This window comes from Erythrolamprus reginae, chromosome 10, assembly GCF_031021105.1.
Source record: "Erythrolamprus reginae isolate rEryReg1 chromosome 10, rEryReg1.hap1, whole genome shotgun sequence".
In the NCBI taxonomy this organism is placed as follows: Eukaryota; Metazoa; Chordata; class Lepidosauria; order Squamata; family Dipsadidae; genus Erythrolamprus; species Erythrolamprus reginae.
The window spans coordinates 35591474-35608334 of record NC_091959.1 but is presented as its reverse complement, the minus strand read 5'-3'; the positions used below and the strand labels follow the sequence as shown (position 1 = coordinate 35608334).

The window sequence follows — 16861 nt, the reverse complement described above, 5'->3', positions numbered from 1 at the left end:
CGAGGCACACAAATCTGACAAAGCAGGTGGCTGTCCTCTCGAGCAAGCTGGAAGGACAACCAGTAGGAGAAGCACCAAGTGGAATGGAGGTGTCTATTCTTGAGAGCAGAAGATTCAGGGCGGTAGATGGAAACAAGAAGTGCTGACAAAGTTTTGGGTGCCCCTGAAAACCGAATTAGAACCAGAGAGACATAGGAGGAGAGGGGGGGGGCAGAAGCTGGGGGCAGAGGTGAACGAGGCATCAGCCTTGAATCCCTATGGAGCCACAAGCAGACTAAGTCCAATCCACCCTTGGATTCTCGGGGCGGCTAACAACAATGATAAAAAACAACATGTAACAATCAAATTTAATAAAACAACGAAAAACCCTTAATTAATTGAGAACATTCCTGTGTACTGACATGATTAGCAATAAATGGATCTTTCCTGCCCGACATGAACTGAACAAAGACTCAACTCAACTCAAGAGGCAACTGGTGGCTGTAAGTGCAAGTCTGGAGAGTTGCGTAACAGCGAACGTCTTCCTCAAGAGCTGCTGCTGCTGCTGCCACCCTTTCTTTAAAGGGCCTTTAACTGGAAGACTGCTCTAACTGCACCTAGCAAAGCACGGGGGACTGAATTACGCGAGGGGCAGAATTCCTCCCAAAAAGTCTAACAAGAGGGTCATGTATGAAAAATTTTCTTTTTTCTCAGAGTACCAAAGCAGTTGAGCAGAAACCCATGTTTTAAGTTCCCTTCAATGGACTATTGCTGCCTCAACGGACTGCTTTTTTTTGCAGTATCCAAATATGCTTCATGCACCATTAAAGGAGCTCACAGGCTGCATTTTAAATACTATCTCAGCTCATTCTCTCCATGAGGCACTGGACTTCGACGGGTGCAGGAATGAGAGAGGGGCGTATTCTTGCACCATCCATGCTGGGGAACTGGCCAGAGCCAAGAGGCATCCAGCCAAGGAAATGCTTCAATAGCCCACAAACAAAGGCCAGTGAATGTTTTGACAAGGCAGGTGCCAGTCAGCCCTCGCTGGCATGCTCAGGGTTAGGAAGCCCAACTGGGGGTCGAGGTGATGAACCTCACTAACTCTGCTGGTCAAGGCCCAAATGGAACGGAGCAGTGAGCTGTACCTTATTCGACTCCGTGTGGTAGGAGTGACCGATGCTGTTGGTGAAGACGAGAGCGACAACTGTGGCGAAGCGGTCCCAATTGCTACAAGGGAGGCTGGAGATGTTCCATCAGGAGCCGTCATCTCCCGTTTGATTTCCTCGCTGCTTCGGCGAGACACTTGGATGGAAAATTAGAAAGCCTGGTGTTCAATTTCATACTAGATCCTACATTTGCAACCTGAGCATTTTAGCACCGTTAACAACCAGTAGACGCTGCCACCACTGAGTTTGGTCAAAGGAGCAAGAGCTAGGTGTGTTGCTGAACTTCAAAGAAGATACTCTAAGGGCTTCAGATGTTACTCGGAAAGAACCCATTTTTATTTCATTGCAGTTACTCTCCTGATCTAGATCTAAGTGGTAGAAGTTCTATTCCACACATTTAATCTCAAAATGCATCAGGCAAGGAACAAATCTCCTGTGTCTGCTTTAAACTATCTACATTTCTTGTGTCCGGTTACAGACAAAGAAAAATTACACAGCAATAACCATTTTCCTTACATATCACCCGTGCTCACTGGGATTAGACTAAAGCTAAGGTTGAGATTCACCCATTTCTATGCATTATTTCACAAACCCCCAATATTATAATGAAGTGGTCCTTCCTGACAACATCTCTACAAGTCCTATTTGCATACTCTTACAAATGTACATTTTCTAAGGGTGCTCACAGCACAGTATAGGAAGAATTGCTTGCCTCCATAGTACTCATTATTATCCAGTTATTTACCAGAGAGCGATTTAGCACTTTCCATAGCAGGAACTCTTGGCAGAGAAGCTGGTCTGCTGGTAGAAGAAGTTCTCAGCAAATGATCTGCACAGAAAGGGAATGAGGAAGCGTCAACTCAACCTCAGAACAATTCTAATCCTGCCTACAGGGAGATGTGGCGGAGTGGACGACCCAATACAATCAAAACCGAGTAGTTGTGTGTATGCGCATATGTGCACGTATGCACAAGCTGGCTTACTGCTCCATATGTGGTGGGTCCCAAACATGAGACTTTTAAAAAAATGTCATCTATCCCTTTCAAGGGCAGAGGAGAATCATGCTACCTTCAGCTATGAAGAATTGGTCACTTGGGCTGCAAGACAGAATATTTCTGGTGCTGCAACTTGGCTTGGAAATTACTCTGCAAGCAAAAATTGGCTTTTCTTTTCTTCTTCCATGGGCTGAATACACTTTTCCTCAATTGATTGATTGATTGATTGATTAATTGATTGATTGATTGATTGGATTTGTATGCCGCCCCTCTCCGTAGACTCAGGGCGGCTAACAACAGTAATAAAAAACAGCATGTCTTAAATTGTTTATGTCTTATGTCTTAAATTGTTAGCGTGCATACTGATTATCTCAGGGACCGCCTTCTGCTGCACGAATCCCAGCGACCAGTTAGGTCCCACAGAGTGGGTCTTCTCCTGGTCCCGTCAACCAAACAATGTCGCTTGGCGGGACCCAGGGGAAGAGCCTTCTCTGTGGCGGCCCTGGCCCTCTGGAACCAACTCCCCCCAGAGATTAGAATTGCCCCCACCCTCCTTGCCTTTCGTAAGCTGCTTAAAACCCACCTCTGCCATCAGGCATGGGGGAACTGAGATACACTTTTCCCCTAGGCCTTTACAATTTTATGCATGGTATGTCTGTATGTATGTTTGGTTTTTATATAATGGGTTTTAACTGTTTTTAGTATTGGATTATACTGTTTTGTTACTGTTGTTAGCCGCCCCGAGTGTGGAGAGGGGCGGCATACAAATCCAATAAGTAAGTAAGTAAGTAAGTAAGTAAGTAAGTAAGTAAGTAAATAAATAAATAAATAAATTTATTTCTTTTCTCTAGATTATCACCCTACTTTCATTGCACTGTATTTGTTGAATTTTAACTTTGGAAAGCTTTTGTTCCAAATCACACTGAAAATTATTTCTCTATTAAAAGGAGATAACAGTAAAATAAACCAAATGATGCTGCATAAAACAGAGGTATGAAGGGTTTTCTGATCTGGGGCAGAAGGAAATGCTGCCAATGTAAGGGCTTGGCAGGCAGGGCCCTTTTCCATTTCTGTATACAGTACACTCTTGTAGATTCCAATTTACTTTCCCGTGTATATTAAATAATGCCAATGGCATTCAAAAAACAACTAAAAAAGACTAGTACAAAGTATTCTTTTAAGCCATGGAAGAATTTCTATTGTTGAGGCTTTGCTGTTTTTTTGTCCAAGTTCAAAAGGAAGCCTATTCCTTGTTCACATGAAAACTATTCTTGTGAAAGTCTATTTTAAAAAGTCCAGCCATAAATCAGAGAGCTACACCCAGATGTGAGAACCATTCATTCTTACCGGAAGGGGCCTTTGAAAGGAAAAGTTGATAAGTAAACCTACCAAGCACCAGAAAAATATTTGGAAATGGAGAAATAAACATTCCAGTTCACTATTGTCTCATTTTTTTGGTTCAAGAAATATTGTCCCAGTAGAAGCAAAAGTGAATAAAGAAAGTAGGTTGTATCTGAAATCTGTGCAGGTGTGGTATGGAGGAAAACGTGAACTTGGATTTTCCCCTGATTTTTTTCAGGGTATAATTTTTTTTAATTTTTCTCCACCATGAAATATAAACAATACATAATTACAAATACTAAAACAATGCTTATAATCAAACATATATTTCAAAAAATTCTTTTTCTGTTAATCATTCAATTTTCCTTCATTAAACATACGAGTTGAGGCCATTCGGAATATTTATTTCAAAAGCAGCTTGGTCTTATTTATTTACTATTTGGATTTATTATTTGGATTTATATGCTGCCCCATTCCTGAGGGACTCTGGGTGGCTTACACCAAATATAGAAATATAAATACCCCTTACATGTACAATATAACCACCACCACCACCACCCGCCCAAAAAAACAGCGCAGTATAAAACCCCTTAAAATCAACACCGGCAATGTGTTGTGCAGAGAGAAGGTGGCTTCTAAAATGCTCCACTCATAAAGCACAAAACTTGCTTCTTACAACTTTTGGGATCTCATCCCATCCACTTTCAAAGTACAATATCTTCACCAATAGGAGCTGCCCTAAAAGGCTTTCATGCATGAATCCCAGCGACCAGTTAGGTCCCACAGAGTGGACCTTCTCCGGGTCCCATCAACTAAACAATGTCGTTTGGCGGGACCCAGGGGAAGAGCCTTCTCTGTGGCGGCCCCGACCCTCTGGAACCAACTCCCCCCAGAGATTAGAATTGCCTCCACCCTCCTCGCCTTTCATAAGCTTCTTAAAACCCACCTCTGCCGTCAGGCATGGGGGAATTGAGATTCTTTCCCCCTTAGGCCTTTACAATTTATGCATGGTATGTTTTGTATGTATGTTTGGTTTTATAATGAGGGTTTTTAATTGTTTTACTATTGGATTGTCACATGTTGTTTTATCACTGTTGTTAGCCGCCCCGAGTCCATGGGGAGGGGCGGCATACAAATCCAATAAATAAATAATAAATAAAGCATCAGCATAGGGCAGAAGGGATCTGTCCAGACGTGATTATTTTCCAACAGATGTGATAAAATGCATAAAGGCAGACAAAGTTTTTCTAAACAGGCAATTTTAGCAACACTTCAGGAATTGACATGTTTTTAAAACAATCCTGGGAGGGATTGGCTGAGGGAACCTTTGGCCCACCGGAGCAGTGAAATGTCTCAGGGCCTTTGGGCTCAGCCATCCTCGGCAGACTATCCCAAAGACAACTCACTCTTGTGTTCTGTATGGGCCCAGCAGAGAAAGGCAACCAGCCACCCTTCAGCCCAGCCAGGTCTTAGAAAGATAGGGCAGGCTGTCAAGTGACTCCGCCTTGGGGTAGAGATGTGGAGCTGAGCTCCCTCCTGCAAAGGTCCTCCCAGCTCAGTCCCAATCAGGGCATGATTCTGAATTACGGAAGGATTCTAAAATCCTGGGGCCTGTTGATGTCCATAGCAAAAGATGCTTCATACCTTGAACAGGAATTTCTGCATAACTGGACCGTTTGTCTGATAAAGTTGTAAGCGGCTTGGGAGCAGATATTGGTCCACTGATGGAGTGTCTCTAAAGAGAGGGAAATTATTATTATTATTTTTTTCAATTTTTTATGTTACAAACAATAAAACATGACAAAGTGTCAAAACAATAATTACAGTTATATAATAAATCATTTTTGATTCCCAAGTCATTGGATTCAAAAGAGATTACAGCGGAGCACCATTTTGCGATTTCTTTTCCCCCTTGCACGCATTAATCACCTTTACATTGTTTCCTATGGGAAACATTGTTTCGTCTTATGAACTTTTCGCCTTACGAACCTCCTTCCAGAACCAATTAAGTTCGTAAAACGAGGTATTACTGTACTCAGGAAGCCCCTCCATTTTCTAAAAAATGGGGCTGTGAACTTGCTTTTGGATTTTTCTGCGTTTTACATGAAAGAGTCGCTTCATTTGATCTATCACCATCTTCATTTGATCTATTACTGTAGGGACTGCAGGTTCCAGCCAGCGTTTTAGTAAACATTTTTTGCTAACTAGCAATATAATATGCATTAGTTTAGGTTTACTCAAGGAATCATCATGTCCACAATGGAATAAACATAACTTAGAAGAAAGGGGTTTTTTTGGCCAAATCTTTTAAATAATTTCTTCTATTTGTTGCCAGAATTTTATGACATATGGACATTCCCACAATCCATGTCATAAGTCAGTGTTGGATATTCCACACTTTGGGCGGGAAATTATTTTTGAGAACAGGAACCAGCTTGCTAAATCTCAACTGTTGACATTCACCACTTGACTATAACCCCGCTATCTGAATTTTAAACACATCTCCAAGAGAGGCACCACTAACTCCAGAAGGTCAGGATGATTTAGCTGAACAAATAAGGGCAGAAGATCAGGCTCAAAACTAGCCAAGCCAACAGCTTATGCTGGACTCTCAGTAGTGAGTCTGTCACTAGTGAAGATAAATGTCTTGTTCCAAAGACTCTGGTTGTCGGGTTCCCTAGAGGGCAATTGCATATTTTAATGACATTGTAATTAATTATCACATAATCGTCACAGTGGTGAAGACTGAGTTGATAGATTAAGGGCCCTTCGCAGGAATTTGTTAGGCAAACCAGATGTCGGCTACCCTGGGGGGGTCACAAAGTCTGATTTAGCCATTATTTATTTAAATTTATTGGCTGCTAAAACCCAGCAGACTCTGGGCGATGTAAAAGATATAAAAGCAGCTAAAATCATTAAATAAAGCCAAGAGTCCAGATTAACATAGTCTAATAGAATTTCTAGTAGAAACCCAAACAGGGACCATTAAGCAAATAACAAGCATCAAGGGACCCAAAGGCAGGTTTCCAAAGCTTTCCGGAACCCCCGGAGATCTTTGGGGGGAGGCTGCTATAGAGAAGGCACCCTGCCCAGGGTTCCACAAGATGCCAACATTTAATGGAGGGCGGCCACTCAGCTGTCCTGGGTAGGCAGAAGCAATTGGGGACAAGCCAATCTCTCAAGTATCATGCAGATAGCCCTTGCTTAATGGCAGCCCTATCTAGCGACGGTTCAAAGTTCCGACTGATGAAAAATGGGCAATTTTATGACCAATCTTCACATTCACAACTGTTGCCGCATCTCACACTCACAAGATCTGCACAGTTGGCTGTGTAGACGCAATGGAGCAGCTGGCAATAAAATTGTGCTCATGTGATGTCTTGCTTAATGGCCATGTTGCTAAGCAATCAACTTGCCATCTCAATTTTGGTCATTAAAGGACTTCCTGTATTGCTGGTATTCCTGACTAGTGGGCGCTTGCAAAAACAGGAAGAAATAACAAGCGGGAGCGGTGATGGCGAAAGCAGGTGCGTGCACACAATGGCGCACATGTGCCCACACCCATCATTCAATGCTCCTGCACATGCATCCACAACCTTCCCCAAGCTCTCCCGCGCATGATCTCCCCTCCCCTGCACCCTGTTTTGGGCCTAGCAGGCCTCCCTGAAGCCACCAGAGGCCAGAAATGGCCCATTCCCAGACTTCTGGGACGCCCGTTTTTATCCTCCTCAGGCTCCAGGAGCCTGGGGAGGGCAAAAGCAGCCTTCTCAATCGCTTTGGATGCTAAAAACACCGCCCCAGAACCTCCACGTACTTACCTGGAATCCAAAACAAGCCGCATGGAGACTCCTGGGCGGGGAGGAGCCAGCCAGAAATCAGCTGGCCGGCACACGCATATGCGCTAGAGCTGAGCCCGGGCAATGGCTCACGTGCCTGTAGATATGGCTCCGTGTACCACAGGTTTGCCCTCATGGAGCTAGAGGGTTCTCCCACATTTCTATCTTTCACACAATCCAATCCTGAAAGGACTCCCCGATTTCTGATCTCAGGCACTGCCGTTCTGATTGTTCCAGTTAATCAGCCTTTAAACTAGCCTTTCCTATTTCTGGTCTCACCGTTTCCCTAACTGTGGGTCATTAAAAAAGGCCGTCCCCTTTGCAGCCTAAGAAATATGTGGCTCGTTCTCTGTAAGAGACTTCAAGAGGTGTGAAATCACGTGGCCAGTCATGGCTTCTCCAAAGAGACAGAAGGAGGTACACAACTTATATTGCTTGGGCACTATTATGGGAAGCCAGGGATAAATAATACTCTTTCCTGAAAACATTCTCGGTTTGTTTCTTGGTGTAAGGCTGTCACTGCTGCCAACCTGCGCCAGGCCTGATCAAACCGGTAAGTGCACTGACCTGCATTGGGGAGACAGCAGCTGCCGGAGGGGTTTTCAAAGGACTCGGGCTCAGTGGAGTTCGGGGGATTGTAGCTCCAGCGGGACAAGGACCTATGGAAGAAGAAGAAGAAAGTGGCTCCATATTGGTATCTAATGGCATAAATACCCTAGCAGAAACCCTCTCCCCCTTTTCTCATATCAAGTAAACAGAAACAAGCATGACTGGCAAGGAGGTTCAGCTCTGCCTGGATATGAGTCTCCTTCTGTGTGACCCGTGCAGCCTGTGTGACCCAAGGCTTTCTTACAGTAAGATCTAGACTGAAATCCCCCAGAATCTGCATTTCAAGGGGGCCCAATCTACAATCTGCCCTGTATGCCCCCCATCCCCCCAACATGGATTCCTCCCAGAACAATTTCCTTGTCTCTGCTTAAGTCTAATACATTTCAAACAGTTCCTTCACAGGCAGAACACAAAACAACGAGTAGAATGGAGAACAATTTAAGGGTGGATTGTTTGATTTTTAGTGCTGCTTTTACTCCTAGGATACAAACTGAAATAAAAATAATAAGGACAAACTAAGAATTTAATTGTACAGAATGTACAATTTAAGTGTACAGAATGGGAAAATTAAACAATACTAAGGTGAATGAAAGAGACCCCTGTGATAAGAGGCTAAACTGGTACTTTGTCAATTAAAATACTTTTGACAGATGAGCAAGAACCAGATGTTTCAGGAGTCTCAAAAAACATCCAGAGATGGCCCCATATTTGAGTTCTCTATTCTTAGTCATTTATTATTATTATTATTATTATTATTATTATTATTATTATTATTATTATTATTATTATTATTTATTAGATTTGTAGGCCGCCCCTTCTCTGAAAACTTGGGGCCGCTCACAGAATAAATGTAGAAACAAAGCGTACAAGACAAATCTAATACATTAAAAACTACAACTAAAACCCCAATGTAATACTCAATCAAACAATCCAATCATACCATGCATCACATTTATTGGTCAGGGGGGCAAGATCTAATTTTCCCCCTTTATGTGATCTTAATTTGTTTTTTTATTACTCCTTCTTTTTCAATGTTTCCAGCAATTTGTATACTGCCCAGAGTCATTGGGAGTTGGATAGCATATATATTTAATAAATTATTACTATATACACAATGTGAAATCACATTTCTTTAGCTGGCATTGGCATAATGGAGCGAGCATATTACATGCGCTCTTCCAAGCCGTGTGGCCTTTTGCAATTGACCAATGGGGATACTGTCAATACACAGATTTTTAAAATGCCATTCAGAGCTTTTTGATATGGAATGCAATATGGGAGTTTTTGTGTTTATATCAGTAAATTAAAGTATCATTAAAGTGGAAGCTATCAACATTTATGATGAATCTCCGAGTCTGCGGAGAGGGGCGGCATACAAATCTAATAAATAAATGAATGAATGAATGAATGAATAAATAAATAAATAAATAAACAAATAAACAAATGAATAAATGAAATAAATAAATAAATGGAATATTGTAGAGATGAAACATCTGATAATCAATTTTGTTTCCTTGAATTTGTGGTTGAAAATCAACTCATTGGAAGTTTTTATTCCATGCCCAAAGGATGGAGGGTTGATTTTCTTTGTAGGCAACAGAAAAGTCTGATGATACATTGTCCCATATGATTTGGCCCGAAGCACGACTGGTTCCTTTCTGTAGCACATTCATTCATTCATTCACTTATTAGATTTGTATGCTACCCCTCTCCGTAGACTCGGGGCAGCTAACAACATATAACTAGAAAGGTGGATAAATGTTCTAATCATATTCCAAAAACATTTGTGGAAATTTGGTCACATTGGTTGTGGGAAATTGCTCAGTAAATTGCACCAGGAAACTGAAAAGGTGGTTATTCCTCCACACTTCAAGGACTGGATTCAGAAAATGTGTAGTTCCTTTAATTTTTGAAAATAATTTTTTATTTATTATTTTTTGTTTTGTTAAAATAACTTTAACAGATTACTCACTGGATGGCTGTATAAAACCTCTTTTGGCAATGTTTCTGTGTTTGTTCTTACTGTTTTTGTTGTGCTATAAGTCAGAAGCCCCCAACCTGTTGGCCAGGGCCCACTACCGGGCTGTGGCCTATTGGTCAGCGAGTGCACATTTGAATGTACTCACAGCCCCATTTGCGATAGCATTGCTGCAAGTGTCGTGCATGTGTGCTTGCCATTTGCATCACCTGGGCACCTGTGATCCTGTTTGTGGGCGCTCACAACCCCGTTCATGCATATACGTGTAGGTGTAAAGGCACCTTCTCCTCCTCCCCTCTGGGCCACCAACCCAGAAAAGTTAGGGAATCTGTTGTAAGTTGCTTTGTCTGTATTTTTGAAAACTGCAACAAAATGTATATCTATTTTAAAACAGACTCCAATTAGTGATGACCTTATTTGGGAAGGTATTTGTCCCACTGGAAACTACCTCTGAGCTGCCATTTCCTTCCAGCCACTTTTCTTCTGTAACTGCTACACACAGACCTACTCATCCCAGTAAACCCTTCTGCACTACGTAGGGCTGTGCAGAGTGCAGGCAATCAATAAGGAACAGCAAGACATACAAATTAAAGGCAGAATATAAGAAAAGAAAACAAAGTACATCTTGTAAAATAAAGCTACATTTATCATCCATAAGAGTCTGATATGGTGTTCCTGTGTAATGCCGGTATTTCACTAATTTTATGCAGATCTTGGAAGAAAAATTACCTTGGGAGGCACTGTCAAAGGACTTGATGAGTGTCTTGACCGTGGGGGTGGGTTCCGAAGAGGTGGAGGACCTCCGACTCAGCCCCATGCCTTGCCGCAGGGCTGCCAAATCCCTTTCCACAGCATTCATGTAGTTATAAACGCGGCCACGCTCCTCTTCTTGCCTACAGTCAGAAGAGCCCAAGGTGCACTTTTAATGGCCTGACTAGCGCATCACACTGTGTGCCTGAAGGAGGCAGGGATTAGTTCAAGACCTCATCTTTTCAATGGCTAAAAATCTTAAGGGAAATAACAAGCAGGATCCCCTTTACTACATGAAACGCATGGAACTAAGATAAAATGGGGGCATTTTGGAACAAAGAAGGATTTTTTCACACTTTGAAATATTGTCAAAGCGTCGTCTATGCAGCAATCTACAAATGTACAAGACAGAGAGAGAGAGAGAGAGAGAGGAGGGAGGGAGGAAGAGGGGGAGAGAGAGATGCAGCTAAAACAAAGAGTGCATTTTGCACTTAAATTCATAAAAATAAAACAAAAAGAGTGTATTTTGCACTTAAATTCATAAGTATTGAGCCGAGGTGGTGCAGTGGGTAGAGTGCAGTTCTGCAGGCCACTAAAGCTTCTGCAGGTCAGTGGTTCAAATCTCATTACCGGCTCAAGGTTGACTCAGCTTTCCAACCTTCCGAGGTGAGTAAAATGAGGACCTGGATTGTGGGGGCAATAGGCTGGTTCTGCTAAAAAGTGCTATTGCTAACATGGTATAAGCCGCCCTGAGTCTAAGGAGAAGGGTGGCATTAAAAAAAATGAGTAAGTAAGTAAGTAAGTAAGTAAGTAAGTAAGTAAGTAAGTAAGTAAGTAAGTAAGTAAATGGGGGAGGGGGAGGGAAATCAGATGCTCCCAAGAGGTGAAAAAATGGGGATAGAGGGTGTAGGAGGGAAGAGACATCACATTCATATATATTTTTGCCATCACTTTCCCAATGAATATTTCTTAAAACTGAAAATGAATTTTGAACAAATATAAAGTAAACAAATCAATTCTAAATACTGAACTTTACATAATGTTCATGCAATGGTCCTAAACATCCATCATTTTTAAATTAGAGGATTAGAAAACCCTAGCTCACAAGCCATTAACATTCTTGTGATATTTTTGTGATAAATATTTAGCAACTGACTGCCAATTTTCCATAGCAGATGGGGAGTTTCTGTTCCGAATCTCCGGAGGTGGTTCTGACTGCAACGGTCTCTGTGTATGGGAGGCTCCTCAGTCTGAAGTCCAGAAGGACCCTGGTTCAAGGCCTCCTCCACCAGCACACGCACAGAGGCAGTGAGCAGAAGCTGGGTTACAAGAGAATTTTCTCTCAGGCAGTTTATCAAAACAAAACAGACAGGAGGCTCTTAAAGAAGAATCCAAAGGAAAATTTCCTAGTGAAATTAAGGAAAGAAGATCTTATTGCAATTGGCTTTTAATGCCTTAGAGCAGTGTTTCCCAACCTTGGCAACTTGAAGATATTTGGACTTCAACTCCCAGAATTCCCCAGGCAGCATTCGCTGGCTGGGGAATTCTGGGAGTTGAAGTCCAAATATCTTCAAGTTGCCAAGGTTGGGAAACACTGCCTTAGAGGAAGGCTGGGACAGGGACCCTCATCTCTCTGTTGATAATGTTGGTATTCTTCTCTCCCTTGACCTTGATGGTGGCAGCTCCAATGTGAACTGGACCTTTCCTGTCTGTTTCAGTTCAGTCATTCAGAGAAAGTCAATGTTTCTTTTCAGATAGCATCACGTTTCATTTGGTCCAGGGTTCTGGCATGCCACGTACCAGCAGGGCACATCCCTTTGCAGCATCTGTGCCTCTTCAATCCTGCCACATCACAAGCCCTGCTACCCTCTGCTCTCCATTAAAGGGTGTAACAAAGATTTCAAGTCACTCTTTTAACTGTACTGCTGAAAAGATAAAGGGAACCCTCAAAGAACACATCCTAGACCTGAATGAACGAAATATTCTCATTGAATACTTTGTTCTGTACAAAGTTGAATGTGCTGACAACACGTGAAATTGACTGTCAATCAGTGTTGCTTCCTAAGCTTTTTAACTGTGTCTAGCAAATGTTTATTGGATTTGTACTCTGTATATTGTATTGTTGTTGTTGTGAGCCGCCCCGAGTCTTCAGAGAGGGGTGGCATACAAATCTAATTTAATAATAATAATAATAATAATAATAATAATAATAATAATAATAATAATAATAATAATTGGACAGTTTGATTTCACAGAAGTTTGATTTACTTGGAGTTATATTGTGTTGTTTAAGTGTTCCCTTTATTTTTTTGTGCAGTGTATATTATGATTGTTACTTTTGTTTTCCATTTCAATTCTGTATGAGCCTAAACAGCCACAATTCAAGTCTACAGAAACTGAGCAACTGTTTCCTTCCCCTCAGGGGAAGAAATTTAATATTAGAAAAATCTATAAATGAAGAAAACACCAAAAATTTGGGTGGCTCTAATTCAGCCATTCTGGTAAACAGCTTGAATGTAATCCAAAGCCCAAGATACACACACACACCGCTGGAAACAAATGGGGCCGCCCCCTTTCTCAGGTGGGCTGGGCTTTCCTTCTTGTGGACCCAAAAGAGTGGAGGGGCAGGACCAGTCCCCGAGCCACGACCAGTCCAAACAGGAGAGGTCGGCCTCGCCATTTCATCTCCTCTTGTCAGAAAAGATGCCCAGGACTGGAGAGGACTCCAGGCGGTCCTCAACTTACAGCCGTTCATTTAATGATTGTTACAATGGCACTACAATGGTGACGAGGGACCATTCTTCACATTTATGACTGCTGCAGCAGCCCCACAGTCGCATGACAAAAATCCAGGTGCTTGGCAACCAGCATGTATTTACAATGGCTGCAACGTCCCAGGATCACATCATCATTTGCGGCCTTCACATTTGGCTCGCGACAAGCAAAATCAATGGGAGAAGTATAATGGTTCGTATAATGGTTCACTCAACTACTGCAGCCATTCGCTTAGCATGGCTGGGGGGAAAAAAGGAATATCAGACACAAGTCACTGAACAAGCGCTTTGCTTAGCAATGGAAAGTCTCTTCCCAACAGAATTCTGTATAAGTAGTCCTCAATGTACGACAGTAATTAAGCCTGGAATTATGGTCATAAATCGTGTTGGTTAAGCAGGTCACTACGCGACTTGGTCTGATTTTACAACCTCTTCTGTGGCACTCGTTAAGCAAATTCATTGTCTAGCATGGGAGTCTGTTGGAAATTAGAAGCAAATGCTGGTTTCCGCCAAAAAATGACATAAATTGTGGTGATGTGAGAATGTAACTCTGCAAACAGCCATAAATGTAGGTACCCAAAATATGATCGTGTCACCACTGTGTGTGCGGGTGTGGGAACTTTGAATCCAGTCCTAAGTAGCTCTGGGGAGGGCTGTTGTAACTTCAAATAGTCACTGAGCAACTGGTTGTAAGTTGAGGACTGTCGGTACTTTAAAAAAAAGTAAGGATTTTAATAAATGTACTATTTTTATAAACCTTCTCTTACAGATGAGCTAAGTTATAAGTTACCTGTAAGTTATCTGATATGCTCTCGTGCTCAACAACTGCATGTTGTACAGCTTCCAGAATGTAAGAAATTTACCATAAATTATAGATGATAATGAAGTTTGATTAACGTACTTGCGTGACTTTATTTCCTCCAGCTCTTTGGTGAGCTTCTCATTCTTTTCTTGAGCTTCGTGCAGCCTGCGCTTCAAGTCCCCAATTTCCTCCTGGGCTTCAGATTTGATGTCATTAGCAATGACCACCGCAGTCTGCAAGTCTGCTTGAAACTGGCGCCACTCTGCAGACTCTTCCTGAAAATAAGCAGGGGTTAGGCAGCGGATTCCCAGACAGGGACGTGACAGGGGTGCAATTCAATTGGAAGAGACCATGGAAAGCGACATCTTTTGAGATGGGGGGGGGAGGGGGGATGAAACACCAAACAGGTGCCGACTGCAAGCTTGGGACAACTGACAACCTGCTTGGAACACCTGGCAGGTTGGCACTCTCTCGTGACAATACCCTGCCCTCTCCAGCAACTCTTGCTATCTTCTTGGGGTTTGCAATCCAGACAGAGAAATAGTGGAATGAAGGAATACACAATTATTTTAAGTGAATTTAAAATCCTATAGTTCAAATCCAGTCATAAGTAGCCCTGGAGAGAGCTGTTGTAACTTTAGTCAGAAAGCCAGATACCTTGAAGAATTCTAGGATGAGAATTGGATCTGTAAACACTTTGAAAACAAGATGGTGAATAAAAATAATTAGCAAAAAAGTGGTCAAAAATGAGTTATTCAAGATTAATCTTACTTTTTGATCTGGAAATTTCTTACTAGCATACTAACCATAGGTTTGCCATCATGGGCTTAGAGAAACGGGCTGAAAATATCACTCTGGGGTTTAGCAGAAACAATGTGAAGTTGAAATGAAAGACAGAGAGAGATTAAGGGATCTTTCATTTAACTATAATATTGTGGCAAGATCTTGTGAGCTGATCAGTTACGCACACAGAAGAATACACTGGGGCAGCAAGAAGCCCAAGGCAGGAGCGGTTCCCATTCCAGTGTGTGTGTTGGTCTGCTCTTTATTTTGCTAGGAGCAGTTTGAAGGCCGAATGGAGACCCAACAGAGGCGGCAGCTTCCCTTCCCTGAATGTGCTCAAGTGGAGTATTAAGAGGCATCCAGCGTCACTCAGCTCTGGATTACTAGCCAAAGGAGGGATCTAATGACCTGTGTGGCTCCTTATGAATCTATGAATTAAGAACTGCAGGAGAAAGGTGCATTCTTTTCAAACCCTTACTGAAAAGAACAAGAAGGTAAATGGACTAAATAAGGAGCCACTTTGGTCTAGAGGTCAAGGCGCCAGGTAGAAAATGGGAGACCGTGAGTTAAACTTCCACCTTATGCATGAAAGCCTTCTGGGGGACTTTGCCCCCCCCCCCCTCTCAGCCCAACAAACATGATGACTTACCCTCAGCCGCCTATGCAGGGTCTTGATCTCTCTTTCCATGTCATGCTTTTGATCCTGAAGCTTTTTAACTGTGTCTAGCAAATAAAAAGGAGCACAGGATTTAACAATATACCTGAACACACGTCATGCATTTATTATATTTTTTATGTGACTAACAACCAAAATTGTCTGGATGAATTGCAAAACTGTTATATAAAAGTAAAATGTCCCTCATGTATAAAAATAAATTTATTTATTTATTTTCAAATTTATACAATAAATATATAATAAAAATATAATAAAGATGTCTTGGGAGAGGTAAGTACATTAGACTGGTATCCTAAACATCTCAGAGTGTGTGCTCGACGGCAAATGTGGTAACCTACATCTAAGACCACCTTCTCTCTCTTGGGACTCAACTCACTTCCCTAATTTTACACAAACATTTAAGGGCACTGCTGAATTTTAATGTCAATTCTTTAGCTTGTCTCCAGGACAAAATATGTTTGTTTCTGATTAACTTTTCACATACTGCCGTTTTGCTCAAAACCGGCTATTAAGACAGGTTTAGCCACTGTCTTCCAGAGTTTGGCTTTCCAGTTTTCAAAATCTAAGACCGCCATCTAGTGAGAAGTTCAAGAAGAAAGCAAAGGCCCAATTTGGGAAAACCTTTTTAATTAGCAGTTGTAAAATTATTTCCTTAACATCTTAATCTCTCAGTTAGGCAAAACTGTGTAGATACTCAAACCAGCTTAGGCATAAAATGTTAGGTTTTCAACATCCACCTTTTAGTCATTATTACACCTGGTTTAAAACAAATAGTAACAAATTTATGTCTCTGTCTCATTGTCTACAGTACTTCTAAATTTGTGAGACAAATTTGGTAGAAAATAGCATCAGATAAAAAGAAACAGTCAAGGAAGAAATGATCCACTCAGAGAAACCAACCTTTAGGTTTTTCAGACAAGTGTGGTTTCCATCAAAGCTTTAATGGGGCTAATTTTTTCAACTACTTACTGAATCAAAGTAAAACACTTCCTCTTTTTATAAAACATCCTCTTCATCCCATTTAATATTATCTTTTGTTTAGAAAAGGAAACTGAATTATACATATATATGGGGTTCTTTAATCTCTACCAACTTTCAAAATTTATTATTCAGTATAATGGAAATATTTTATTTCACAAGAAAAGCTATACAATTGTGAACCCGCATCC

At 41.7% G+C, this 16861-nt stretch overlaps 1 protein-coding gene across 1 annotated transcript in view; it reads right to left on the bottom strand.

Moving 5' to 3' along the window:
* Positions 1 to 16861, bottom strand: part of SPECC1L (sperm antigen with calponin homology and coiled-coil domains 1 like) — a 61442-nt gene that overhangs the window by 20185 nt on the left and 24396 nt on the right. Inside the window, exons 6-12 of the mRNA XM_070761992.1 lie at positions 15666 to 15739; positions 14333 to 14508; positions 10637 to 10800; positions 7888 to 7979; positions 5129 to 5219; positions 1894 to 1977; positions 1128 to 1284 (exon numbers count right to left, since the gene is read on the bottom strand). Coding sequence (XP_070618093.1) covers positions 1128 to 1284; positions 1894 to 1977; positions 5129 to 5219; positions 7888 to 7979; positions 10637 to 10800; positions 14333 to 14508; positions 15666 to 15739 — 838 coding nt within the window. The remainder of the gene's footprint in view (positions 1 to 1127; positions 1285 to 1893; positions 1978 to 5128; positions 5220 to 7887; positions 7980 to 10636; positions 10801 to 14332; positions 14509 to 15665; positions 15740 to 16861) is intronic.